The following is a 27,448-nucleotide window of genomic DNA, read 5'->3' as shown; positions in this document are numbered from 1 at the left end:
GAGTGGTTGAGTTGACTTCATGATTAGAATAATCGGTGTTTCCACTCTATCTTGCAAAATTGCAGAATTTTATAACAACTGCCTAAGTGAATTGTGCCAAAGATCAACTCTAAGTGGCAGGCTGAAGTCTAGATTTTGTGGCTTTCCCAGCTCCAATTTGGCTGCTAAAAGAACTAATATTTTGACGCTGCCATCTGTATTATATAAATGACTTTTTTTCTCCCTTGCACTTTGGGCATGATAATGTGGAAGAATTTAGCCTACTCATATATCCTGAGGCTGTCAAGATGAGAGCTCTTCTTCTGGATCGCTGAAGTCTCCACACAGACCATAGTGCAGGATCTGTGGCTGTTACTAGGCTAGTCAGCCTGGCAACTCTAACTTGTGACCAGGACGGATGCCTTCAGTCTTTCGGTCACTGAGAAAACCTGGCAAAAACAAAAACAAAAACACACAAAAAACTAAAACCTGAAAGCAGTCTCTTAATGGCTGGACAAAGTGTTTTTGTCCAAATGTGCAACTGCAATAGCCAAAGAAAAAATCCAATAGGCTAATTAATTAAAATGAATCAAAATTATTTTAGAGGTCTCAAATTATACATGATTCACAGATGTTAGGAACAGGCAGAAATAATGTGAGCACTCAGGAAAAAGATAAGTGTTTAACAGATGAGTACCAGAAGAACAATCAGCCACCAGTCGCCCTCTCATTAGAGCATCTACTCACAATGGCTCCCCCTCCCCTTCGGTGTACGCCTGTCCAGGCGCCCCAGGGTGTCTGAACCGGATGCTCTAGCACAGAACACGTTTCTCTAAAGCAGGGGTAGTCAACCTTTTTATACCTACCACCCACTTTTGTATCTCTGTTAGTAGTAAAATTTTCTAACCGCCCACCAGTTCTACAGTAATGGTGATTTATAAAGTAGGGAAGTAACTTTACTTTATAAAATTTATAAAGCAGAGTTACAGCAAGTTAAAGCATATAATAATAATTACTTACCAAGTACTTTATGTCTGATTTTTGCTGTTTGGCAGAATAAATCTTTATAAAACAACTTACTATAGTTAAATCTACCTTTTTATTTATACTTTGGTTGCTCCGCTACCGCCCACCATGAAAGCAGGAACGCCCACTAGTGGGCGGTAGGGACCAGGTTGACTACCACTGCTCTAAAGAAACTGAAGAACGTGCAGGTACTCCAAATCAATCCTACTTGACTACAAAATTATAGTATCAATTCTGTTTTCATAGTTAATGAGCAAACCTGTTAGAAATGTACAGCTTTCAGTTTTTTCTCTACTGGAAATATATGGAAACAAAAAATAATTTGTTTCATTGTGAAAAAATGCCAATTATAAGATAGAATTAGTGTCTTTAAAAACTCCCCAGAATTTAGACTGTACATAGAGAAGTAATGAGTCAGAGATTATATCCCATAATTTGGTTGTTTTTTTTTGTATTTTTCTGAAGCTGGAAACAGGGAGGCAGTCAGACAGACTCCCGCATACGCCCTACCGGGATCTACCCGGCATGCCCACCAGGGGGCAATTCTCTGCCCATCAGGGGCGTCACTCTGCCGACCAGAGCCACTCTAGCGCCTGGGGCAGAGGCCACGGAGCCATCCCCAGCGCCCGGGCCATCCTTTGCTCCAATGGAGCCTCAGCTGCGGGAGAGGAAGAGAGAGACAGAGAGGAAGGAGAGGGGGAGGGGTGGAGAAGCAAATGGGCGCTTCTCCTGTGTGCCCTGGCCGGGAATCGAACCCGGGACTTCGCATGCCAGGCCGTCGCTCTACCACTGAGCCAACCAGCAAGGGCCTCCCATAATTTGAATGATGTAACATTTCAGAACCATAAAACTGACAAGTCCCACATTTGTCCTTTAGGAATCAGAACATACTTGTGTAAATGTGTATTATTTACTTACGTTCCTATTTCTCCCTATTAGGCTAGAAATTCCTTATAAACAGATATTACATATTATCTATTTTTATTTCTCCATCTCTCTAAAAGAATACCTGACATATAGAAAATGCTCAACAAATGTTCCTTAAATAAAGTCGTAAGTATTAATGCAGCTGAAATACATAAACCACCACTCCTGACCCTAAAATACATATATATATATTGTGTGTGTGTGTGTATACATACACATCTACATACATATATAAATGTATTTTCTCTTCACAAAGATGGTAGCTGATTTGAGAACTAGAAACATCATATTTTAATAAAAGGTCACACATTTTTCCAGGGAAGAGTATCATCAACTTGATTTTAACAACAAAGTAATGCTTCAAAGCTCACTATGGTAGATACATTAAAAAACTCATGTCACAAGCTCTGAAATCCCAAACTGAGGTAGTCTTGTAGAATACAGAACAATGTCTTAAGTGATTCTAAGACTTCCATAATTTCTAAAAAGATTCTAAAAAAATCACTGTAGCCACACCCAACATCATATATTGAGTGTTGGTAACTGAGTACCAAGGTTGTGCTATAATTTCTCATCTAACCCCAAAAGGATATGTTATCATCCAATTTTACTAAGAAATACATTTTTAACTATTAAGAAGAAACTATTGGCCTTAGAGATAGTCTGAATCAATGTTTTCATTATATATATATATATATACATATAATACACACACATACACACACACACACACCCCAAGAACAGAAGAAAGAAAATAGATTTGTTATTCAGGTGAATATCTAGTAAGGAAGGGGATGGAGGAAAATATACAAAAACAGTCTAACAAAAAGGTCTAACTTGTCTAAGAAATGGTCAGAATTCAGATTAATCTTCTATCCCAAAAAGATACCTGCACTTTCATGTTTATTGTGGCATAGTCACAACAGCCAAGACATGGACACAACTCAAGTGTCCCATGACAGATGAACGGATAAGAGAAAATGTGGTGAAGACACACAGTGGCGAACTGTTCAGCCAGGAAGAGAAAACCTGACGTTGGCAACAACACGGATGGACCTGGAGGACAGCACGCTAACTGCCTGACTCGAGTTACAGGTGGAAACCTGAAAACATCGAACTCATATAAACAGAGAGTCGGACGATGACTGCAGGGGATGAGGAAATGGGGGATATTGGTGGAAAGGTACAAACTTTCGGTTATAAGATGAATAAGTTCTAGGGATGTAATGGACAGCATGGGGACTATACAATATTGTACTGTATATGTTGCTATGACAGTAGAGCTTGAATCTTCTCACTATAATAACAAAATGGTAATTATATAAGGTGATGGATGTGTTAACCTTACTGTGGTAAATAAACATTTTGTACTAGATACATGTATCAAATCATCACAATGCACACCTTAAGCTTACACGTTTTATGTCAAATCTAAATAAAAATGGAAAAAAATTCAGATTATTAGATATGTGACAGAAATTAGGAGAGACAGGAAGGCTTTGACTAAATTGTAGAGCAGTGATTTTCAACCTTTCTTACTTCATGGCACATATAAACCAATCACTAAAATTCTGTATCATACAAAAAAATATATTTTTTGCTCATCTGACAAAAAACATAGGTATAGGTATAATTAGGATTCATTCACACCAATGGCTATCGTTGTGTTGGATGCTGTCATTTTTTTATTTAACAATCTAAGGGAAAGGACGTCAGTGTTCCTAACTAAACATTGCATGTTTTAAAAATTCGTGTGGCACACCAGTTGAAAACCGCCATTGTAGAAAAAAAATTGCATTTTTCCTGAAGGCACTGGGGAAATAACAAGCAATAATAATGATAGTTATTTTTACAGCAACAGCTACCATTCATTGAATCCCTGAGAATTAATGCAAGTTTTATGCCTAAAACTTTTCGAGACTCAAATCCATTCCCATATCAAAGCCAGCGAGACTATTCCCTCAGTGTCACGGCGTCTCCGGCACACAGCCTTGCAGGGCAGGGACGTGAACATACCTCCTCACGGCAATGCAGGTTATAAGTCCTCAGGAAAGCAGACAATAAAGGACATACTTTGAAGTATATACTGTTTTAAACTTAGAATCTAAGTGAGCACTCTCTGAACTGAGAAGCCAGATTCGTCCTCCTCACGAACCCAGTCCCCCAGAGACCCTGAAGGCAACCTCCAGCCAGCTCACCAACCTGGACTCGGTCGGTCGTCTTCTCAACACGCCTCCTTTGCGGCCCAGTGTCTCTCCATTACCCAGTGTTCAACCTCAACAAACACACACCTCCAGAATTCATCGCTTTGCCCTACTATCACTATTATCTTTCCTTTTCATTTTAACCAACTATAAATCCTAATGAGCAGCAAAAGTGGTCAACCTGAAACGCACTTATCTTTTCTACCGGTGTAACAAAGAGTATGGGTTTTGGAAAAATCAAACAGACCTACTTGCCATTTATCACCTGGGTAGCCTAAAACAAGTTAATTTTTATTTAACATTCCCATTTCCTTTCAAAACAAATACTGCTCCTGGAAGCAAGCCGTCTTCCTGTGCTTTCCTGCAGCACCCCCACAGTGAAAACGCTGTGATGGGGTGACCACAGCGGTACGCGAGTTCCCCAGTCTTTCTACAAACTGGACACTTTCCCCTCGAGGCCGAGAGTTGCCTTCAATACAACCACAATGGACTAAGGGAGTTCACAAGCTTTCCACAGAGAAAGGGTAGAAAGAAACGGGAGTACCACGGAGATCCACCCACAGAAAAGCGAGCAGAGGATCAAGTCCAAAGCAAGTTCCATTTAACTCCTGAGCAGAGTCGGGCATACTGACGAGTGAGAGGAGCCAGACACAAAAGAAATCACACTACACCATTCCATGTCTATGAAACCCAGCAACAGAAACACTCGATCACGGGGATGGAAGTGAGGGCAGTGGTGACTTCCAGGCGGAAAGGGCAGGACCCCGTCTGGGAAGGGGCCGGCGAGCCTTGGGTGCTAAAGGTGTTTATGTCTTCATCTAGGCCGTGGTTTCACCTGTGCACACACATGTAAGAATTCACTGGGCTGAGCTTAAGATCTGGTCACTTTAAACGTAAGAATACCTCAAAATGGGCAGCCTCGGTCACCTGCCACGTCCCGGTCTGGGGGCCAGAAACCGTGAGAAGAGAGTGAGCAGAGTGGGAGCCAAGTGCCAGCTGCCAGGGGCCCGTGGGGAGACAGTCTGGGCCCGACAAGCAAGAGAAGAACCCCAGAGGTTCTGTCCTCCTACTGGTGGCATCAATAATTCGTGTATACACAATGATATAATTCCTCATGTCCTGTAGCTACTTATTAAACATTTATATACTCGGTTAAAAATATTCTCATTCTTCCAACACTATTGTTAGAAATTATTTCCTTCCAAAGCAATCTGATTATGAAATCGACCCAGAGGCATGAGAAGTATAAACTCCACCATCACCATCCCTAACCGGGCAATACCAAGGAAAAGCCTGTGTGTCACATGATATGAAGCTGTACACGCTCCATTTTGCAGCTCTCATTAGCTCTTAGATCACGTGCTGTGCTTCTCTGACACATTTATGGAAGATGTTTGTAAGAGTCACAAAGAAGGGGGTACGTGAAACCAATGAACAAACAAACCTAGGTTAACCAATCCTTCACAATCCCAGCATTCAACAAAGAAAAAAAATGATGTAATGGTCTCAGACAAAGAAAGCATAATGAGCAGGCCCCAAGGCAAGCCCCCTATCTAGGCGGATGACTTCATTCTCACCTTTATCACGATCGTAGAGTAAATCTTCTGTTGAGCAAGGGCTACCGTCCTGGGACTCCGGGGGACAGAAGGGGGACACACAGGGTGAATGGCTGCTGCAGCTGCTGCTGCGCTCCTGGACAGAGGGGGTCTGCGTGTCGATGCTGCGTGTGCTGCTGCTCCGGTAGTGGGCGGGGAGGGGCGCTCGTCGGCCGTCTGGGATATCCAAAGGCTGAGAGAGGAACCGCCATCAAACAGGTGAATGACAGCGCATGCTCTCGGTTCACAGAGAACACACACGGCATTTCCTCTGATGTCAGAGTCCATTACTACCATCAGCATAACTGATTCTTCTGAGAATAAAGATACCAATGTTGGGTCTTCATTTCTGCATGTTACAGTTATTAAATGAAAATTTTCTTTCAAGTCCCGAAGTAGTTAGGTTTAAAAGTACTAAGGACAAATTGTGTTTACAATGCCCCAGCTCTCTGGACGCACTGTAGGTTAGCACCTCCCCCAGTGTTGCTCCCGGGAAGAGGCCTCTTTCAGCACTGTGCCCCTAATGCCAGGTACCGGGCCTGGCACAAAGCAGACATTCAACAGGTACATGCTGAATGAATTCACCGAGCTGCTCAAGAAATCACTTTCGCTTGCTAGTAAGAAAAGTAAAATATAATATTCACAGGTATAAATCTATCTGTTTGTTCATTCTTTTTTATTTTTATTTTGGAGGTCAAGAAGAACAAAAGCATGTTTTCTATTTCCTTGCAAATCACCCAAAATTTCTTTAAAAAGAGGTATTTTTTCCATCAGTATTCAATGAAGGATATTAATACAACTCAGAACAATTCTACTAATTTGGTTTCCAACTGAGAAGGACTATTCATAATTTTGCTTGGTTCCAATGCATTGTTCTGAGTGGCAAAAATAGAACTGGAACTACAATCACAGAATCATATCTTTTGGACCCAATAAGACCTTAAAGTTCATTAGTCTGTCTTCACAAATAATAAACTTAGTCTCAAGCTCCTGGTGACAAGGCTAATGAAGTGGTCCCAGAGATCCTGCCTCAGTAATCTTTCCATTCCCCTTCCACTATAAAGAACTTACTCCATTTTCCTTGCCTGTGTGCTAAAAAAGGTCGACAAATAAAATTCTGCACATTGATTTAAATTTTTTTTTGTTATTATATAGGCAAGATTGTAATGCTAAGAAAATGAACCAATATACTCAATTTATTTTTACTATTTATCACTCTTACACTGAGCTTCATTTCTAAGTTTTTAGAAGAAATACTGTTAGAGACAAAAAGGACTAAGATAAAATTGCACAAGACTCAAATATCATTTTCTATAACAAAAATCAACTTAAGTGACTTTGCTGAAATGAAACTTTCATTTATCCATGCAATGCTACTTAGCTAAAGCTGCACCGTCTTCACAGCCTGACAATGACAATCCTACTGAAGAGATTATGTAAATATCAGTTCACTTTGTAAGTAAATTAAAAAAGTAAAACTTCTAATTTAGGAGAAAATATTCCTAAACATTAATTTATTTGGACAAAGGCTAAGACTTTAATTTTGTTTACAATTTTTTCTTTTATTTAACTAAATTTAGATTTTAATTATGACTCTGTCCTAGAATAAACAAAGAATAAATCACTGGTGCAGTTTTTTAGTTTGTTTTTTAGACAAGATTGTATGATGCTTAGTATAAGATGTGTGAGGTTCTCAGGGCAATCCATAAAGAAAGATCATTTTGGAAAATGTATTTGAGCTCTCATGACAGTTATTTCTTAAAACTTAGATATTTCAGTTCAGAAACATGTTCTTATACATGTTAAGACACAGGCTAACTTAAAAACTTAAAAACATTATGCTAGGTGAAAAAAGCCATTTAGAAAAGGACACGTATTACATGATTTCACTAACGTGAAATGTCTAGAACAGGCAAACCCACAGACAGAGAAGGTAGGTTTGTGGGTGCGTAGGGCTGGGGCCCCCGGAGGGAAGTGAGGGGTGACTGCTACAGGGTCCACGGCTGCTTCTTGGGGTGAAGACAGTGCTGCAACATCCATTGTGCTGACAGTTGCACACCTCCGTGAATATGCTATAACCACTATACACTTGAACTGTGAACTGTACAGTATGGGAGTTACATCTACTATAGCTGTTATCATAAAAGGATTTTTGAGACAGTTCACAATATTAAAGGGAAAAAAAAAGATTGCAACATTCCATGTAACCTTACCTTGGACACTTCCTCCTTCCCACTACTTTCTTTAATGAATACCTTTTCTAACTCAGGACTTATTCCTTCTACATTGCAGGGCACACGTGAAACTGACGATTTTGGCACTGATATGTTTGACAGTGGCATTGGGACTGATCTTGATCCAGTTGCCTACAAAACAGAAGATAAGGTGGGACCAAATTACCTGTGGTCAAAAGAAACCAAAACTAAAGAACAGGGCAAATCTGAAAATAGGAACTCAATGAGCAGAGTTATTTTGACTTTTCAGAGGCAATATAGATTCAGATACAGTACACGTACAGAAATTTAGGTTCTAAAATAAGGCAAGTAAAATCACAGAGTCAAAACAATCCTTTAATTAGCAATAATCATGCCCCAGAGAAACAAACCTCACTGGCTACGATACTGCCATGGCACAGAGCTCCAAATAATCTTTTATGCAAGTGTATATAGGGATAACTGAACAATGTGTACGCTCGTAAAGCAGAACGGCAGACAGAATCTCCTGCACCGTTGGATTCTGCCTGTTCTGTTTCCACTGGAAAAGCATAGCTGGCACCATGGAAGGGTATCAGGTGACTCTACTGTGCAGCTGTGTGTGTTTCCTGACAGACAATTGCCTGCGAGTACTTTTCATTTCCATTTTGTCAGTCATTTAGAAAACCTTTTGGGTTACTAAGTAATGTGGCAACAATGCTATATTAAGTTCAATGACATGCACTTTACTTTTAGGTTGTTTTCAAAAATCCTTTGGAGGAATTCTCAAAAATTAACCACTTCTCATAGTTGTGAGTGTGCCCAAAACTGTTAAGCCTTCAACTTATACAACAGAAAGAAAATAAGAAAAATAAAAATGAATGAGGTAAAAATAATTTCTCTAAATCTATGTACTCTGATTGACCAATGTCACCTTGTTAAATTTAATTGTCTAAATTAATTAATTAATTAAAACAACATATGATCTCTGTCTTATTCTGAGTGGTTCAGGTTGATATATATGATTCATAATGATATATAAAATTCATAATAATTTCCTTAGCTGGTAGCTGATTAAGAGCCTCTACTTTAGTTGCTGTAATTTTATAGTACATTTTGGTATTTGTAGGGAGAGTCTTTTCAAATATTCTTTTCTATTAATTGGCATTATTTTTCCATATGACCTCTGAAAACTTTTCAAGTAATAAAATAATTCCTTTTAAATTTCCAGTCAGCACTGCCGATCACTGACTGACACATGGATATCTCCCACACTCGGTGCTGTGCTCCTGCCATCTGTGAACTGCTGCCCACTAATGTCCTTTGTCTCTTATTGACACACAGCTTGTTTCATCAAGTTGTAACTTGGTCATACATTTGCTGTTTACTTTAGTATCATATATATTTCTTTTAGTACTCTGGTGGTTTTTCATATCTAAATACCCTATTATGATTTATTTTTATATATAGTATGAGTTAGTTTTTTTCCTCCTACGTAGTAATCAGACTTTCCCAACATTTCTTTAAGGAAATAAAATAATTTCCTTAGCTGGTAGCTGATTAAGAGCCTCTACTTTAGTTGCTGTAATTTTATAGTACATTTTGGTATTTGTAGGGAGAGTCTTTTCAAATATTCTTTTCTATTAATTGGCATTATTTTTCCATATGACCTCTGAAAACTTTTCAAGTAATAAAATAATTCCTTTTAAATTTCCATTGGAACTCAATTTGGACACTAATTTTGGGGACATTACTATTTAAAAAACATTGAGTTTCCCCATGCATGAATGTGTTAAGATTTCCCATTTATGTCTCTATTTTATATTTCATATTCTCAATCAAGTCTCATAGTTGGCATTTCTTTCAGGTTTAATTCTAGGAATTTTATATTTTTCATTATTTATACTAACATGCTATTGCCAGTTGTGACATAAGAAATATATATTTGGTTTCTGTCCCAGTTCCTGACACAAAATTCCTAAAATTCTTGTCCTGAGAAACAAGGGTGCTAGTTACATATTTTGTTCCAACATTTGCTTTCGACCCCTGGATCCTGACAGAGCTCCTAAATCCCTTGGAATCTTCTGGGTGATAGGAGCAGGAGTCTTGGGTTCTAATGAGGCTACTCTGGGTGGGCTCCTGAATGCTTCCGGACGGGAGCTAGGCACCAGGAAGACGAGCCGTGATCAGAAGCCTGGCACTCTCAGCACTGCTACCCCCCACCTTGTCCTCTGGGGAGAGCAGAGGGGCTAGAGATTGAGTTAACAGTGGATCACGTGTACGTGATGAAACCTCCATAAGAATCCCTAAACTACAGGTTAGAGACCTTCCAGGCTGGTGAACACACATCCGTGTCCAAGTGCCAGAAGGGTGGCACACCCCAACCTCATGGGGGCGTGAGTTCCTGCCCTCGGGACTCTTCCAGACCTTGCCCTATGTTCCTGTTCACCTGGTGGTTCATCTGTATCCTTTATTAGACCATTCAAAAAGGAACAATAAATGTGTTTCCTTCAGTTCTGTTGCCATTACAGCAAATCACTGAACTGAAGAAGGGGTTGTGGGAATCACTTCTTTCTAGGCAGGTGGTACAGATGACAACCTGGGCCTGGCACTGGCAGCCGCAGGCAGGGGCAGTCTGTGGGCCGAGCCCTTAACTGTGGGTCTGTGCAGCCAGTCAGAACCAAACTGTAGAACGCTCACTTGGTATTTGGAGAGCTGGAGAATTGGCTGGTGTAGAAAAAAAACCTCACTTGTTTGGTGTCAGGAACATCAGAAGGAGAGGGTACAGTAGTTTACATTTACTAGAAAAACAGAAGACTACTGATTTTTATATGTTTATATTTTAAGTAATCATCTCATTAAGTCCTGTTTTTCTATTATGAAAAATTATAATCACAAACATAATTAAACAGAATAGCATAGTGAATCCTCAGGTGCACATCATGCAGCCTCAGAAATGATCAACAATTGCCAATCTTGTTTTATCTAAACCGATTTTTTTCTCCTCTTGGAGTATTTTAAAGAACACTCTAGATTTCCTATTTCACCTCCACACAGTTCATATGTACATATAACCACAATGCCCAAAAGTTCTGTGCAAATTGGGAACAAGCAAAGGTCTTTACGTTAAGTCAACAAGTCAACAGATCTATAAATGCATTGTGGTCTTACAGAAAAGATGGTTGAAACAAAGTATGAAAAATATAATAATTCTATAAGGTTAAGAAGAAAAAAACAGACATATGTGACATTTAACTTGAAATGTTTCCGGCTTGCTTGCCAAATACATGTTTGTTTCACAGCTCTGATGAAGTATAACTGGTGTACAATAAAATCCTCCTGTTTAAGCATGCAGTTCAGTAAGCTTTGTGAACATACACAGTTATCCAGTTATGAGGATAATCACACTTTAGAACCTCCTATCACTCTGTAAAATTCCCCAGGGCCTCTCTACCGTCAATTCCTACCCCTAATACTTTCTGTCTCTGTAATTTTGACTTTCCAAGATTTTAATATAACAAATCATACAGTATGCAGTCTTTCCTGCTCTTTTTTCACTTAGCATGTTTTTGAGAGTCAATCATGTATCAGTTCTTTCCTTTCACTAATAAATAGTATTACATTGTATAGATGCATGAAATGCTGTTTATCCATTCACTAATACATGGATATTTGTTTCTGCTTTTTGACTCTTATGAATAATGCCCTCATGAACATTGATGTACAATAGTCATAGAGTGAACATATGTGTTTATTTCTTGTGGACAGGTATCAAAGAGTAGAATAGCTGTATGGTCAATATAGGCTGAACTTTTTTTTTTTTGTATTTTTCTGAAGTGAGAAGCAGGGAGGCAGAGAGACAGACTCCTGCATGCTCCCGACTGGGATCTACCCGGCATGCCCACTAGGGGGCGATGCTCTGCCCATCTGGGGCGTTGCTCGGCTGCAAACTGAGCCATTCTAGCGCCTGAGGTGGAGGTCATGTAGTCATCCTCAGCGCCCGGGCCAACTTTGCTCCAATGGAGCCATGGCTGCAGGAGGGGAAGAGAGAGACAGAGATAGAAAGGAGAAGGGGGAGGACGGAGAAACAGATGAGCGCTTCTCCTGTGTGCCCTGGCCAGGAATCGAACCTGGGACTTCCTCATGCCGGACTGACATTCTACCACTGAGGCAACCCGCCAGGGCCTAGGTTGAACTTTTGAAGCAGATGCCACACTGTTATTCCAAGTGGCCGTACCATTTTGTGTTCCCTCCAGCAAAGTGTGGCTGTTCTACTTGTTTCACATCCTCATCAATACTTGGTATTGTCAGTGTCTTCCATTTTAGCTATCCTATCATTAGTTTTTATAGTTTAGTTCATTTACTTTGGTTTTCTAAATATACGATATCATATGCAAATAGTGATAACAATTCTTTCTTTTTCTCAACTGCTCTGTCTAGAGTGTCTAAGTTACTAGCAAATAATATCAATAATTATGAACATCTATGACTTGATTCTTATAACAGAAAATCTTCCAATATTTTACTAGTAGGATCTTACTATATGTGCAGTTAGTCATATTAGAACATATCCTTATTTTTGAGTAAGTTTCATCACATACGAGTACTGAGTTTTTCTCAAGAATGTTTGCAGTATCTATTTTTGACCTTCTGATACAATGGGATAACCTAATACATTTCCTAGTGTTGAATCATCCTTACATTTATGAAACAACTCCTAATTGGGTTTGTTTTGATATATGACTTGGGTTTCTTCTGCCATACTACTATATTTTATTTACTAAAGTTTACATAAATATTTGCAAGTTAATTTGGTCTAGACCAGCCTTTCCCAAATACTGTTCCATGGAGTATGTTAGTATATGTTTCTAGGGGGGAAAACTCCCCAACAAAACTGTATTCCTCAATTTCTTCATGTATAAAATAGGGGTAAAATCTATAAAGAGATACAGAGATAGATGGGTTCCGTTAATGTACTATTTGGAAGAGTAAATGAGATAATGCCCATAGTTGCTTATAAATGAACGAGCTTGGATTTCAGCCCAGGCCAGTATCAATCATCCTTGAGACCACTCCACTCCACTATAACAGTTATTAAAAGAAGACCAGGCACATGGCTAAAAAAAGAACACCTTCTTATGCAATTTAGCAAACAGTAGTAATTCAGCAGGGCTAGCAATTTACATTTTTAATTTTTTGAATCCTAAAATGATAGACCCTCCTTTTCTAATGAGCCCTTTAAAAGCAATTATGCAAATCTGGACAAGAAGTTAGCCTACCTGAGTGTGACTGATGGCTATATGGTTGCCATGGAGAGGTGACTGCCGATCCTTCTCCTTGCTGTGCCGACTGCTCTGTTTACTACGTTGCAGTTGCTGCCTCAGTTTGGCGATCTGCTTTGGAGAGACAGAGGAGAAGCAAAAAGACAACAAAAGTGATTACCAATTTTTAAGCTCTTATTTCTTTAATTTTTGGATATAATACATGAATTTTTTTCTCAAAGATTTCAAAGAGGTATTTCACTAGAATGAAATAGTTTCATGATTAAAACTATTAAAAATAAGAAATACATATATGCTAAAAATGCTTCACTTGTACAATTTAAATGTTATCGGTAAATATAATGACTAAATTTCCCCAGATTATTTAACAACACCAGAAATATGTTCCTCTTAAAAACCTTATTAAGGTGAAAAACTAGTATTTCACATGCGTATTGATTGAAGTCAAACCCAATCTCTTAATATAGGGACAATATTAGTTTCTAAGTTCTGGCTGATATAAACAAAACCAATCTGGTTTGTTAATTACTAAGTACTTTAAAATTTTTAATTCCATAGTGGTTAGAAAAATCAAAGCATTTAGTATTAGTAATTTATTAGTACTTAGTATTCTACTGTATATTACTTTTTAGTTATATAACTATTATTCTCCAACTTTACTGAGATATAATTGACATAAACATTCTGTAAGTTACAGATATACATGTTGATTTGCTACATTTATATATTGCAAAATGATACCACATAGCATTAGCTAACAACTCCATCCCATCACATAATAGCCATTTTTTTTTGTAGTAATAACAGTTGCGATTTACACTCTTAGCAACTTCCAGGTATGCAAAACAGTGTTATTAACTATAATAAAAATGCTGTACATTAGATCCTCAGAACTTATTCATCTTATAACTGGAAGTATTTACCCTTAGACCAACCCCATTTCCTCTACCCTCCAGCCTCTGGTAATCACCACTCTACTTCTGTTTCTATGAGTTCGGCTTCTGTAGGTCCCACATACAATTAATGATACACAGCATCACTGTTTCTCTATCAAACTTATTTAACTTGCACAATGCCCTCATGCTTCATCCATGTTGCAAATGGCGGGATTTCTTTCATTCTCGTGGCTGAATAATATTCCATTGTTTATATACCACATCTTCTTTAGCCATTCATTCATTCATTGACAAAGACATGGCTATTATCACATAACTTTTAAAAACAAATATAACTTAGGGTTTATTCTCCTAAATAAAATGGTAACACTCCCAGGCTTAAAAGAAAAGTCATGTATTACAACATGGCTTGGAGTTCATTAAACTGCTAATATATTTTAGGTGAAGTATAATCTCCTTAAAATGCACTAGACCAGGAATAAAATATTTTGGAGCATTTTAAAGAGTATCATTAGCAATTTGAGGGAAGTTATTTAATATTAGTATTATCTATAGAAAAGATTTTTACCAATTAACAGCTATTCCTTAAAAAACCACTTTTATGTTACTCACCAGGCCAGATGTAAATACAAAGTAAAGACTATAAAAGATACTGATTTCCTCAAAGGGATAAAGAAAAAAATACAATGTATTTTAATATTAGCTAAATACTTACCTAGCATAACCATGGCAATAAAATCAGAACAGACAGTTGTTATTAAAGCTCAAGGGGAAAAGTATATAGGCTGCTGGGAAAATTTATTTTTATCTGTGGCAAACAGAAAAGAAATGGCATGGAAAGAAATAAAGCACCCAAACAAAAGAATGACTTATACCCTTTCTTTTATATGAAGATCTGTTTATTCCTTTAGTTTTTTGAAGCTCTTTGTAGCTTATCAATCTCTCATGCAATATCCTTGCAAAGATACACAAATAAGATTATGTTATTTGTGTTCTCTGTACTGTTATAATAACTTTCTTCTAAAGAACATTAATTTTCATGAGGAAAGGAATCAAAATTAGTAGGTAATTATTAAGATATTCTCTATGATAAAAAATAAATAGAATTTCAAACTGTGTAAGTCATTTAAATAGGACAGAGATATAAAATTAAGTGTTTTCTGAGTATTAATGATGTTGAGTGGTATTTTGAAACCAGCAAGGCTTGTATAGAAGAGGCCATAGTGCTTAGAGATTAATCAAGGCAACTTGTACTTTTTCCTTAAAAAGAAAAATCTTTAAAAATAAACAAACAAAAATAAAAACCTTTGAAAAATAAAAATAAGCCAGAAAACTTTTTGTTCTAAACAGCTTTAACAAACCCCTGAAAACAAAAGTTCTCACTATACATAAAAAAAAAATCTATGTAAGGTGATGATGTGTTAACTAACCTTCCTGTGGTAAGGATTTTGTAATATATACAAAAGTCAAATGATAACACTGTATACCTTAAACTTACACAATATTTTTATCAATTATATCTTAATAAAGCTTGAAGAAAAAAATCGAGAGAGGAGCTCTCTCTAAACATGGAAGGGATCCCAAACACATGAGCTTCAACATTTTAAAAAGTTAGGGAATAAGTGATCCTGGATCACAAAGAAGAAATAGCAATTGTAGAGAGAAGGATTAGCATCAACACTCACAAAGAAATGACCAAATCATCTGTGGAATCAGATCAAGAAAAATGAGGAACTGGCCCCATTTACTATATTCTGAGAACTAGGAACATATTTTATTGTAAATTTTTGAAAATTGGTACCATTTCCTTGTTTTTTTGCTATTTTTGTCTTGTTAGTTTCCCCCCATTATTGTTAACATTTAAAAACAAAATAAAGGCCCTGGCCGGTTGGCTCAGTGGTAGAGCGTCAGCCTGGCGTGCAGAAGTCCCAGGTTCGATTCCCGGCCAGGGCACACAGGAGAAGCGCCCATCTGCTTCTCCACCCCTCCCCTTCTCCTTCCTCTCTGTCTCTCTCTTCCCCTCCCGCAGCCAAGGCTCCACTGGAGCAAAAGATGGCCCGGGCGCTGGGGATGGCTCCTTGGCCTCCGCCCCAGGCGCTAGAGTGGCTCTGGTCGCAGCAGAGCGATGCCCCGGAGGGGCAGAGCATCGCCCCTTGGTGGGCAGAGCATCGCCCCTGGTGGGCGTGCCGGGTGGATCCAGGTCGGGCGCATGCGGGAGTCTGTCTGTCTCTCCCCATTTCCAGCTTCAGAAAAAAAAATAAAATAAAAAAATAAAACAGCTTCAAAAAACTGGTTGAGTATTTTTGCCTCAGGAACTAAAAGGAGGGAGATGTTTCTCAAAATGAATTCTATTCCACAGTATGCCAGGGAAATAAGGAATCTCAACTTAAAAGGTAGCAGTAGGAAGGGAAGCAGGGTCCTGGGGGTTTGGAAGAAACGGAAAAAAATGAAAAGAAAAATAGCTTAATACCAGGAAAAAGGCATATTGTCATTTGCTTTTTAAAAATTTATTGTATTTACATAGTTTCTAGTGTCCCCCCGAATCATTCCCCCTCCCCCGTGTTCCCTTCAACATCCCCCGCCCCCTCCCCCAAATGTCCTCTGCCCTTCCCTCCAGGATTTGCTGTCCTGCTCTCTATAACGCTGTGTAATGTGTATATAATTTCACAATCTCTTTCCCTTCTCTGATCCCATCCTATCATCCCCTTTCCCTCTGTTCCCTTTGATCCCACCTCTGCCTCTATTCCGCTCCTCAGTTCACATTGTCCATTGGATTCCTCAAATGGGTGAGGTCATATGATATTTTTCTTTCTTTGCCTGGCTTATTTCACTTAACATAATAGTTTCCAGGTCCCTCCATGTTGTCGCAAAAGGTAAGATTTCATTCTTTTTCATAGCCCCACAGTATTCCACTGTGTATATGTACCATAGTCCACTGGTCCACTGACGGACGCTTGGGCTGTTTCCAGATCTTGGCTAGTGTAAACAATGAGGACATGGGGGTGCATGACATTTGCTTTCATGTAAATTATCTCATTCATTTTTCAATAAAAGCTTATGAGATAGGTGCTACTATATTATTATTCCCACCTTATAGGTGAAGAAACCGAGAGGTAGAAAGATTACAGAGCTTGCTAAAAGTCACTCAGTTAAGTGGTGGTGAAACAAATATTTAAGTTCAGGAAGTGCAGTTCACAGGTTGCTCTCTTCACAACTATATTGTTTAAAGTATCAAGTTAATAACTCACAAGGAGATAAATCTTATAACAAGTGAAAACAGACATATGAATGGGAATGAAAATTTTGACAACTGAACTAATAAAAATAAACCCAAAGCAATTACTCAAGTATTTACCCAATAAGTTTTTCTGAAAATGAAGTATGAGAGGTCATGAATCTCAAGCTGTTATTCACTTTTATATGAAAAAAGGGAATATGTGACAAGCTTTAAGTGCCTACAAGGATCAAGTATCTCAAAACAAAGGTCCTGTACTTGAAAAACAAATTTTACATATCTTTTGGCAGTGTTCTAAGGAATTTAAAATACAACACCCAATCTAACACTAAAAATAAAAACAAAATTCTGTTTTTTAAAAATAGCAATAACAGTGTTGTCTTGTTTTTCTGGAATCCTGAATGAACTAATTGCTATTCACTCAGCCCAGGATAATCAAATGAAAACAGGCATTTGTATGCACCAACATGCACATATAAGGAGCACATATATGTGTGAGTACATGGACACACACAGGCGGTGCTAACTGCATGGACATCAACCCTTACACACCCACAGATACGCCTGTCATCGTGCAGACTCACACCAACCCGCTGTCCCAGGAACAGGCAGAGATACGCCCCCACACAGGTTCATCCCCACAGATACAGCCCGCTTTGGGGCAATTTTCATACACATAAGTTTTAATATGGAAGTGCCAATAAGGCACATTTTTAACCGAGGCATGCTAACAGTACCAGCCTAACATTGAAAATCCACTTGACCCCACAGATTTACTCTCTCTCTTTTACAGACTAGGAAACACTGTACAAAATAAAGTACCTTTCCCAATGTAACACAGCTACTAACTGGCATGCCCGGCCCATAGCCTCTTTCTATTACCTACCAACACTGCTGAAAGTAATACTAGGTTATGTTCAACTGCAATAGCTACCAGTCACTATGTATTGGCTCATAATCTCAACCACTTCGCAAAGTAACTTCCTTTCTTAATGCTGGAGATATTGCAAGATGTGAGCTGGAATAAAGATGAAAAAAATTTGATGAAGCAATTAACTGACTATATGCTAACCTACTGGTAAATTTCTATTTTTCAATAAGCAGTTTATACAACCTATACGCTGTGCCTATTGGATACAATTTTAAATAATGAAAAATTAGAAAACATTTTTATAATTTAATTTAATATGGATTGAGACTTTATTAAATATATGTATTTTTAAAAGGCTTTTCACATAATCCTTTTGACCTCAAAAGAATAATCAAAATTCTCCAGACTGTTGTCTTTTAGGTCCACAGAAAATATTATTAAAATTATAATATTTTCCCCTATTAGAGTATGATTAAAAAATAATTTTTAACTACTGAACAGTAAATAAGGTGAAATGTAAACTCTTAGTAAAACTATAAGAAGACTTTTATTTTTCTTACTTAAAAAGAGAAGTCCATATCAATAATACCTAATTATTATTTGATCAGCTATGAGAAACATCCCTGAGATAAAGAAGAAACCCATGATTTTTTCCTTTTTTCCACTGAAGGTTGTAAGAATAGTAAACTTCCCCTTTCAATTTATATTTATCAAAATCCAAAATAGTAAAAAAAGTCAAAGCAACAATATCATATGTATTATTTTTGTTCTCTCTGGGAATGTCACCTCTGGGATAAAAGGTTTCGCTTACTGCTTACTGTAAAAACAGTGGCTTCCCCAAGCTCTGTATTTCCCTCCTGCAATGTGGTCCGCTGCATGTGCAAGCACCCATCTGAGCCCTCCCCGTCATCCCCATGTGACTTGGGGTTCAGGGGGGCAAATGCAAACTTGATAGTCTTGATACTTGCTGTGCTAAAGTCCACTGTCTTTAAACCAGGAGTCTCATGACTGCCAGCATCCAGGAAACAGTACAACACAAACCTTTTAGGCTGTACGTAGGGAAAACATCCAATCTAAGACCTGGGAGGGTGTACCTCCTCCCTTGCCTCAACTGAAGAGGGAGGAGTTTTAATGGAACACCTTGAATGCTCGTGCATGTTCCCCACAGGTAAGGGGTCATGATGAACTGGTTTCTGAAACTCACGCCAGATCACTGAAAATGTTGAGCTAGGAAAAGAGCTGCATTAGGATCAACCAATGGAAAAGTACACTTGTACTCTTTTTTAGTTTGTAAAATCTAAATAATGGTTGGATCAACAACCCTTCAGTAAACATAATCTAAAGGAAGAAAAGTAATCATTCCATAAAGGAGAATGATGCCTCAATTAAACTCATTTCCTTAACACAGACACAACCGAACTGTATAATGGCATCAATTATGGTTTGTAATAATTGTATTGATAATCTTCCATTTCTTTCTAGGTAATCTGCCTTTTATCCAAATTGCAAGAAAGTGTGTGTGTGTGTTTGTCTTTCATCTACAGTTCCACTACACTATACCTAAAGGTTGGAATGTTTTCATCGTCCTGTTTTTCCTCCTTGGAACTTGTGGGCTTTCTTCAATATGAAGATGCACATGGCTCTTCAAATCTAGCAATCATCATGTATAAATTTCTCTTGCCTGATGCTTACTATTCTTACTTTCTGGAACTCTTAACTTGGTCTATTTTTCATCTTTCTTCTCTCCCATTTATCATTTTGTTCTACATTCTAGATAATTTGCTCATCCTGACTTTTAATTTTCAGTTGAGTCTTTTGATTCACTAATTCTCTCTTGTGCTATGTCAATTTAATCCCCCAGAGAGTTTATTTCACCAACTTTTGTTACTTACAAGATTTGCAAATGGATGTTTATCATTTTACCTGTTCTTATTCATTCTTATTATCATGTTAAGTTACCATTTCATTTGAAATTCTAAATATTAATTTTAGTTCTTTTTGGGTGTTGTGTCCTTATCCTCATTTCCTCAGATATAAATGATTCTGTTTAATGTATCTGCTGTCACTGTCGACAACAGATTTCCTTACCTTCCCTAAAACACTTGTTTGCAAGCTCACCTTATATGGGAATTTCATTTTTCCTCTTTGTGAGCTCTTTCCTGCCATGTTGTTTCATGGCTGCTCAGACCCGCTCTCTGGAGCTCCAGAGCAGGTTTTAAATTAGGATGACTGGGTGCTGGTCCCACACGGGTAGAGCTCTGTTCCACATGCTACACGCGCGTGCACGCACACACACATGCACGCATCATAGGGTTACTATTTCCATTTTTGCATAGCTGCCCCTGTGGCCCACAGGAAAGCACCAACAGTGACACATGGAGTTATTTCAGGTCTGGCATCAGTGCCTCGAAACACAGTCCCACTTCCCTGTTTATGCAGGCAGCTTAGTTCCAATCTCCTGCCACTTGCAAGATATATTTGGTGTTCTTAAAATGTGTAGGAACCTACACTCTCTTAAATTTGGCTTTACAATCCTCCCGTAAGCCCCAGCCAACATGACCCAGGTTCCTGTGAGCCAGACAGTATCCGCATCCATCATCACCAAGGATTTTCTCTCTAGTCAGGGCCTGCAGGGCTCTTCCTTGGCTTTAACGTAGCTAGATTATATTTACTTATTGCTCTCAAAAAACTTCACATTACATTTTTAAAAGCGTGGAGCTAAGTGGAGGCAGATTATACAGGTGCTTTTGCTGACATCTGAATCAGATATCCTGATGCAGATTATTTGAGGGGGGAGAGTATGTGACTCAGGAAGAATGGATGTGATAGATACAGTGGAATCTGATACTGTGATAAGAAAGCAGGTCAGTTATTTTTTAAAAAACACTGAAGTAGTATATAACTTTTTAAAATGTTACTATTTCAATAAGTTTTCACTTTTCATAATTTTCTCAAATGCCAATTCTTTTTACTTGTAGTCTTCACCCCTGTCCTCCTACCCTTCCCTTTTCCTGCCACTGTTAAATACAGCATGCCCAAGTTAATCCATCGTGACACTGCACGGAAAACTCACTACTCTTCTATCTACCGTATTCCTTTCCTTTCATCTTCACTGAGGTTTCATTTACAGTCTCTTTACTCCATCCATTGTAAGGGTAAAATTCAGTTAGTTTTAGTCACTTTTCACAGTTATACAGTAATCACAATGCCGTTTTAGAACTATTCCATCACCCCCCAAATTTGCTTTGAATCTATTTGTAGCCAATCACCACTCCCCCAGCCACACGTGCAACCACTAATGGGCTTTTCTTTTTCTTTATAAATTTGCCTTTTCTGGCATTTCAAGATAAACGGAACCATATCATATGTAGCTTATTCATCTGGCTTCTTTCACTTAGCAGGGATTGACAAACTACAACCTGCAGGCCAAATCTAGCCTGCCACATGTTTTTGTAAATAAAACTTATTAGAACATGACCACACCCACTCCACACTGTATGACTGCTTTCACACTACAACAGCAGGTTGAGTAGAGGCAACAAAGATAATATGGCCCACAAATCCTAACACGTTTACTATCTGGCCTTTTATTGAAAAAAAATTGCTGACCTTTAACTCAGTAAAACTCTTTTTGAGCTTCATTTACACTATAGCATGCATTAGTAGTCAGTATGTTTTTTCTTTTTCTTTGCTGAATAGTATGCTATTGCATTAATACACCACATTTTCTTTATCTTCTAGCATTTAGTTCTTCTGAATAACTCTGCTATAAACAATGGCACATGTGCCTCAATGTTTTCATTTTTATTATACAGATTCCCAGGAATGGATTTGCTGGGTTACATGCGAAGTTACTAATTTAACTTTTAAAGAAACTGGCTGTTCTCCAATGTGGCTGTCCCACTTTATATTCCCAACCATGCTTGAGGGCTCCAGATTCTCTCCATCCTGCCAACATTTAACGTTGTCTTTTAAATGAAAAGTCGTCAGTGTTGTTGGTATGTAGTTGTATGTCATGGTTTAATTAAAAAAATATTTTTAATTTATCCATTTTAGAGAGGAGATAGAGAGAGAAAGAGAAAGGGAGAAGGAGCAGAAAGCATCAACTCCCATACCTTGACCGGGAAGCCCAGGGTTTCGAACCAGCGACCTCAGCATTCCTGGCCAATGCTTTATCCATTGCGCCAGCACAAGTCACACTCATGGTTTAATTTTGCATTTATCTAATTACTAATGATGCTGCACATGTTTTGGCACTCAGAAATCTTTGGTGAAATACTTCTATTCAAGTGTCTTACCCATTTTTAAGTGGGTTGTCTAATTATTGATACATATGAATTCCTTTACACTATATTCTGTAAGTAAGTCCTATACCGGATATATGATTTGCTAATGTTTTTCCAGGATAGGATTTGCCTTTGCATTCTCTTGGTCATGTCTGTTGATGTGCAAATGTTCATTAATAAAGTTCAATTAATAGTTTATTCTTTTAAGGCCTTACTCTTGGTGTTGTATCTAAGAATGCCCCACCTAATCTAAGGTCTTCCTGCAGTTTTATAATTTTAGACCTTATATTTAGGGCTATGATCCATTTTGAGCTAACTTTTCTCTATTGCCAGAGTCAAGGATGTAAGTATTTCCCTTACATATGGATATACAATTAACCCAGCACCACTTGTTGGAAACACTGTCCTTTTCAAGTGAACTGTGTTGGCAGCTTTGTTGAAAATCAACTGACCACTAAGCATAAGGGTTTAAACCTGGATTCACAATTTTGATCCATTTATCTGGATGTTAATACTTTGCCAACTCCATTACTGTATATTTATAAGAAGTATTAAAATTGTGTAATGTAGGCTCTACAAATTTTTTCCTTTCTTTCAAAATTATTTTGGCCATTGTAGCTCCTTTGCATCCTCATAAATCTTAGGATTACCTTGTTAATTTCTGCCAAAAACAAGAAGTCCAGGATTTTAATAGCAATTACACTGAATTAATTTTGGGAGAATTACCATTTTACTAACACTGAATGTTACAATCCATTCACATTTAATGTATGTTCACTACATGGCTGGATTTTCTTCTGCCATTTTTCTATTCAGTTTCTATTTGTGTTATACCTTTTTAAATTCTTCTCTTCTTCCTTTATTGCTTTCTTTTGTGATAAATATAAATATTTAGTGTACCCTTTTAATCCCTCTACAATACTTTTGCTTTCTATTTTTTTAAGAGTTATTTTCTAAGTAAAGCAGAAAAAACCAAGAACTACGTTATTCCATACATTGGTGAGACATAAAAACAAGACTAAGAGGTATGGACAAGAGTGTAGTGGTTACGGGGGGGGGGGGGAGGGAAGGAGGGAGAGGGGGAGGGGGAGGGGAGGGGCACACAATGCATTTCAAAATAGTCTCAGTAAAATAGGATCTATAATATATGTCCTTTTCCTGCTCCTCTTTTGTGTTATTGTCGTATATATTTCATGTATATGTTATAAACCCAACATTACAGTATATAATTATTGTTTTATATGATTTTATGTGTTTGAAATATATGAAAAAATATAAGTAAAATATATTTATAAACTCATATTTACCATACCAAACATTCTTCAAATCTTATGGATTTGAATTAACACCTGGAGATTTCCTTTTACTATTTCTTGTTAAGACGATCAGGTTGCAGAAAATTTGCTTATCGGGGAATACTTTATTTCACCTTTATTGTAGGAGAGTAGATTTTCTGGATACAGAATACTTGGTTGACAGTTTTGAGTTTTTTTCTTTCTTTTTTTCAGTCTTTTTTTTAGTAATTTTGAATTTATTGTGTTTACATGGATTCAAGTGTCCCACTGAATATAACTCCCTCACCTCCCACCCCTGCGTCCCTTTTTATAACTCCTTTGCCCCCCTCCCTGTAAGTCCCTCCCCCCTTCCCTCTAGGATTTGCTGTCCTGTGATCAGTATCTCTGTGCCATGTATATATAGTTTCACTAATCCCTTTACCTTCTCTGGTCCCTTCCCCTCATCCCCCTTCTCTCTGACAGCCTTCCCTCTGCTCCCTGTGACCCTGCCTCTGCTGCTATTCCGTTCCTCAGTTCACTTTGTTCATTAGATTCCACATATATGTGAGATCATATGATATTTTTTGGTCTTTGCCTGGCTTATTTCACTTAGCATAATAATTTCCAGGTCCATCCATGCTGTCACAAAAGGTAAGACTTCCTTCTTTCACAGATTTCTCTCGCAGCAATATATTTGCTGATTTATCTTCACAGGCAAGTGAAATAAAGGACAGGATGAACAAATGGGACTATATCAAACTAAAAAGCTTTTGCACAGCAAAATACAATATGAAGAAAATAAAAAGACAATCCACACAATGGTTTTTTTTCTTTTAACGCTTTGAATAAATCATGCTTTATGGTCCCCACCATTTCTGATAAAAAGTCACCTGTTAAAGGTATATTTTGTCCCCTATGTGTAATGAGTCATTTTCTCCTTCCAGCTTTCAAGACTTTCTCCTTTTCTTTGGCTTTCAATAGCTTACCCAGTCCTAGGCTATGTCTATGCATGGCACGCTTTGTGTTTCCTACTTAGGACCTGATACGCTTCTTTATTCTATACATTGTTTTCCATCAAATCTGGACAGTTTCCTCCCATTATTTCTTCAAATATTTATTAACCCCCCTCTCTCTCTCTCTCTCTCTCTCTCTCTCTCTCTCGTCTCCTGGGTTTCCCTTTATGAGTATGTGTATATACTTATAATGTTTCTCACAGGCCTCTGAGGGTCTTTTGGTTTTTCTCCAATCTTTTTCTCTCTTACATTGGGGTATATAAATTCAATTAATATACATTCAAATTTACTGATTCTTCTGCCATCTTAAATCGGCTGTTGAACCTATTTAGTAAATTTTAAATTTTAGTTATAATGCTTTTTAATTCTGGATATTTATTTGTATCTCTTTAATGATAACTATCACTTTGTGAAAATCTTTCATTCACTGAGTCACTGTCGACCTACTTTTAATGATTTAAAAATGGTTTCCTTCTCTGAACACAGTTATAATAGCTGTTTTGATGTCTTTGTCAGTTAAATCCAACATATGGAGACATAGTTTCTATTACTGTATTTTTAAGTATGGGTCACACTATAATGGTTCTTTGCATATCTCTGAATTTTTTTATGAATATCAGACATTTTAGATAACATATTGTAGAAACTCTAGTTCTGATTTTCTTTGAGAGTTGTAGTCTTTATCTTCTTGTTGTTTTAGTAAGTTAATGGACTAAAAATTCTGTTTTTCCCATCACCTATGGCTCACTAATGTCTCTATTCCATTATTTTCCCCCTCATTTTTCTTTTTAAAACTGACTTTTTAAGGCCTTTTCAAGCCTGTCTCCAGTATTCACCTTGGTGTTAGCCAAAGACTGATCGAGGTTTTATCCAAATACCTCAATCCAGTAAGGCTTCCACTCCCAGGACGGGATCTGTATATGGAAAGAGTAGTGCGTGCATTCAAAGTCCCAGCCTTTTAAGCCTGGGCCCAGATTTTATTATCACTAGGCCTGCTTCAACCTCTTTTCTAGGAATTCTTAGGCTCTACTGACCAGTGATACTTGGGTGCCTTGGGGCCACTTGACTTTCTGCTGTGCAGACCCAGTCAAGCTGGGACATGTGGTAAACTCATGGAGCCTCTGTCTCCTAAAACTCCTAAAACTCTATAAAATCTCACTATTCTATGAGTCTGCTGTTTGCCACAAATGGGACTACAGCCTCAGACCAGCAGAGCCACCGGTCCTCCATGTCTGTTTGCAACCAAGATCATTATTTCATCTTCAACACCCTGTACCAAGTGCTCCTTCTCCAGCAAGGGCAGTAAAGCTTCTGGTTTTCAGAGCCTGCCCCCATCCTGGTTGAAGTGTCACAGCAACAAAGCTGGGGATGAGGAAGAGGGGGAAAAGGAGTAGCACCAGATAAGAACACCACACACATGTGTTGTTCTTACCCTGAACTCAGTACTTGTCATGAATAAGGCTTCTTAATTTGTTAGGTTGATTTCCAGAGCCCTGATTGGTTGTTTTATCCAGCTTTATGGTTGCTTTGTGGGGAGAGCAATCAAACCTCACTCGGTAATGAAGGTCAGCCATTCCTTTGCACTCACGCATGTCTTGTGTTGCTGTAGTCCAAAGTCCCATCATACCAAATCTTGGTTATTGCTTTGAGACTGTATTTACCTCTCAGATAAAATTCCAAGTTCACATTTTTGTTAATTCATATTTTATGCATAAACATGTAGCTACTTTAGATATATTAAACCAGCTTCATTTCTTTGTTGTTGTTGTTGCTGGGAAAAACTGATTTTGTGCACAGGCATTTGTATGTAGAGTAGATAGAAACTGAGGATTTCTCTACATTAATATTATAAAGAAACTACTAAAACTGTAATACAGTCATAGGTATAATCACGCTAACAGACTATATCTATTCAGTCTGGATTCCACAGTATATGCAAGATACTGAAAGGCCACTGTATATGAAAATGATACTTAAAGGTATGGAAACTATGGCATATATAAGAAATATACAAGAGAAATGAGAAATGTCAATGTTTAAACTAGAAAAATGATATATGGCTGGCCTATCAAATGTTTGAAGTAGACTTATACAAAGAGTCAAAACTAAGGGGTATAATTTTGAGTTTAATATACAAATTGAACTATTTAAAAATTTAAGCTAAAACAATTGAACTTCTTTGGTTCTATGGCAAAAGGATGAGCTTCACTCACCAACAATGATTAAAAATACACTAGATGACTATTTTTTAAAGGAGTATTTACATAAGAAATAGACTAGATGACCTTCAGCTTTAAATTTCTATTAAAAATAGATAAGATAGATAGCACTATCAGAAAAAATATTCCAAAATATACACAAAGATTACCATAATTTAGGTCCGTGATGGCGAACCTTATAAAAACCGCCCACTTTTGCAGTACTGATCAACCTGGTCCCTCCCGCTCACTAGTGGGCGGTCTAGCTTTCATGGTGGGCCAATCATGGCGCCCTTTGGTTGCTCCCCTACTGCCCACCATAAAAGCTGGAACGCCCACTAATGGGCAGGAGGAGCCAGGTTGACCAGCACTGCAAAAGTGGGCAGTTTTTATAAAAAGGCTCGCCATCATGGATTTAGGTTATTCATAACGAATAAGGGAAACGAACATAAAAACTATTTATAAAAGAT

At 37.9% G+C, this 27,448-nt stretch overlaps 1 protein-coding gene and 1 pseudogene across 2 annotated transcripts in view; both read right to left on the bottom strand.

Moving 5' to 3' along the window:
• GLCCI1 (glucocorticoid induced 1) overlaps positions 1–27,448 on the bottom strand; it is a 95,786-nt gene that overhangs the window by 12,868 nt on the left and 55,470 nt on the right. Inside the window, exons 4-6 of one of the 2 annotated variants that reach the window (XM_066240205.1) lie at positions 13,203–13,319; positions 7,945–8,097; positions 5,714–5,924 (exon numbers count right to left, since the gene is read on the bottom strand). In XM_066240205.1, the coding sequence (XP_066096302.1) occupies positions 5,714–5,924; positions 7,945–8,097; positions 13,203–13,319 (481 nt within the window). The remainder of the gene's footprint in view (positions 1–5,713; positions 5,925–7,944; positions 8,098–13,202; positions 13,320–27,448) is intronic. The other variant, XM_066240207.1, reaches the window with a different exon arrangement.
• LOC136311307 (U4 spliceosomal RNA) lies at positions 8,222–8,370 on the bottom strand (annotated as a pseudogene).

The sequence above is a fragment of the Saccopteryx bilineata genome, chromosome 7, assembly GCF_036850765.1.
Source record: "Saccopteryx bilineata isolate mSacBil1 chromosome 7, mSacBil1_pri_phased_curated, whole genome shotgun sequence".
Classification (NCBI taxonomy): domain Eukaryota; kingdom Metazoa; phylum Chordata; class Mammalia; order Chiroptera; family Emballonuridae; genus Saccopteryx; species Saccopteryx bilineata.
Note: the sequence above shows the minus strand (reverse complement) of the source record. Positions and strands in the feature narration are given on the sequence as shown.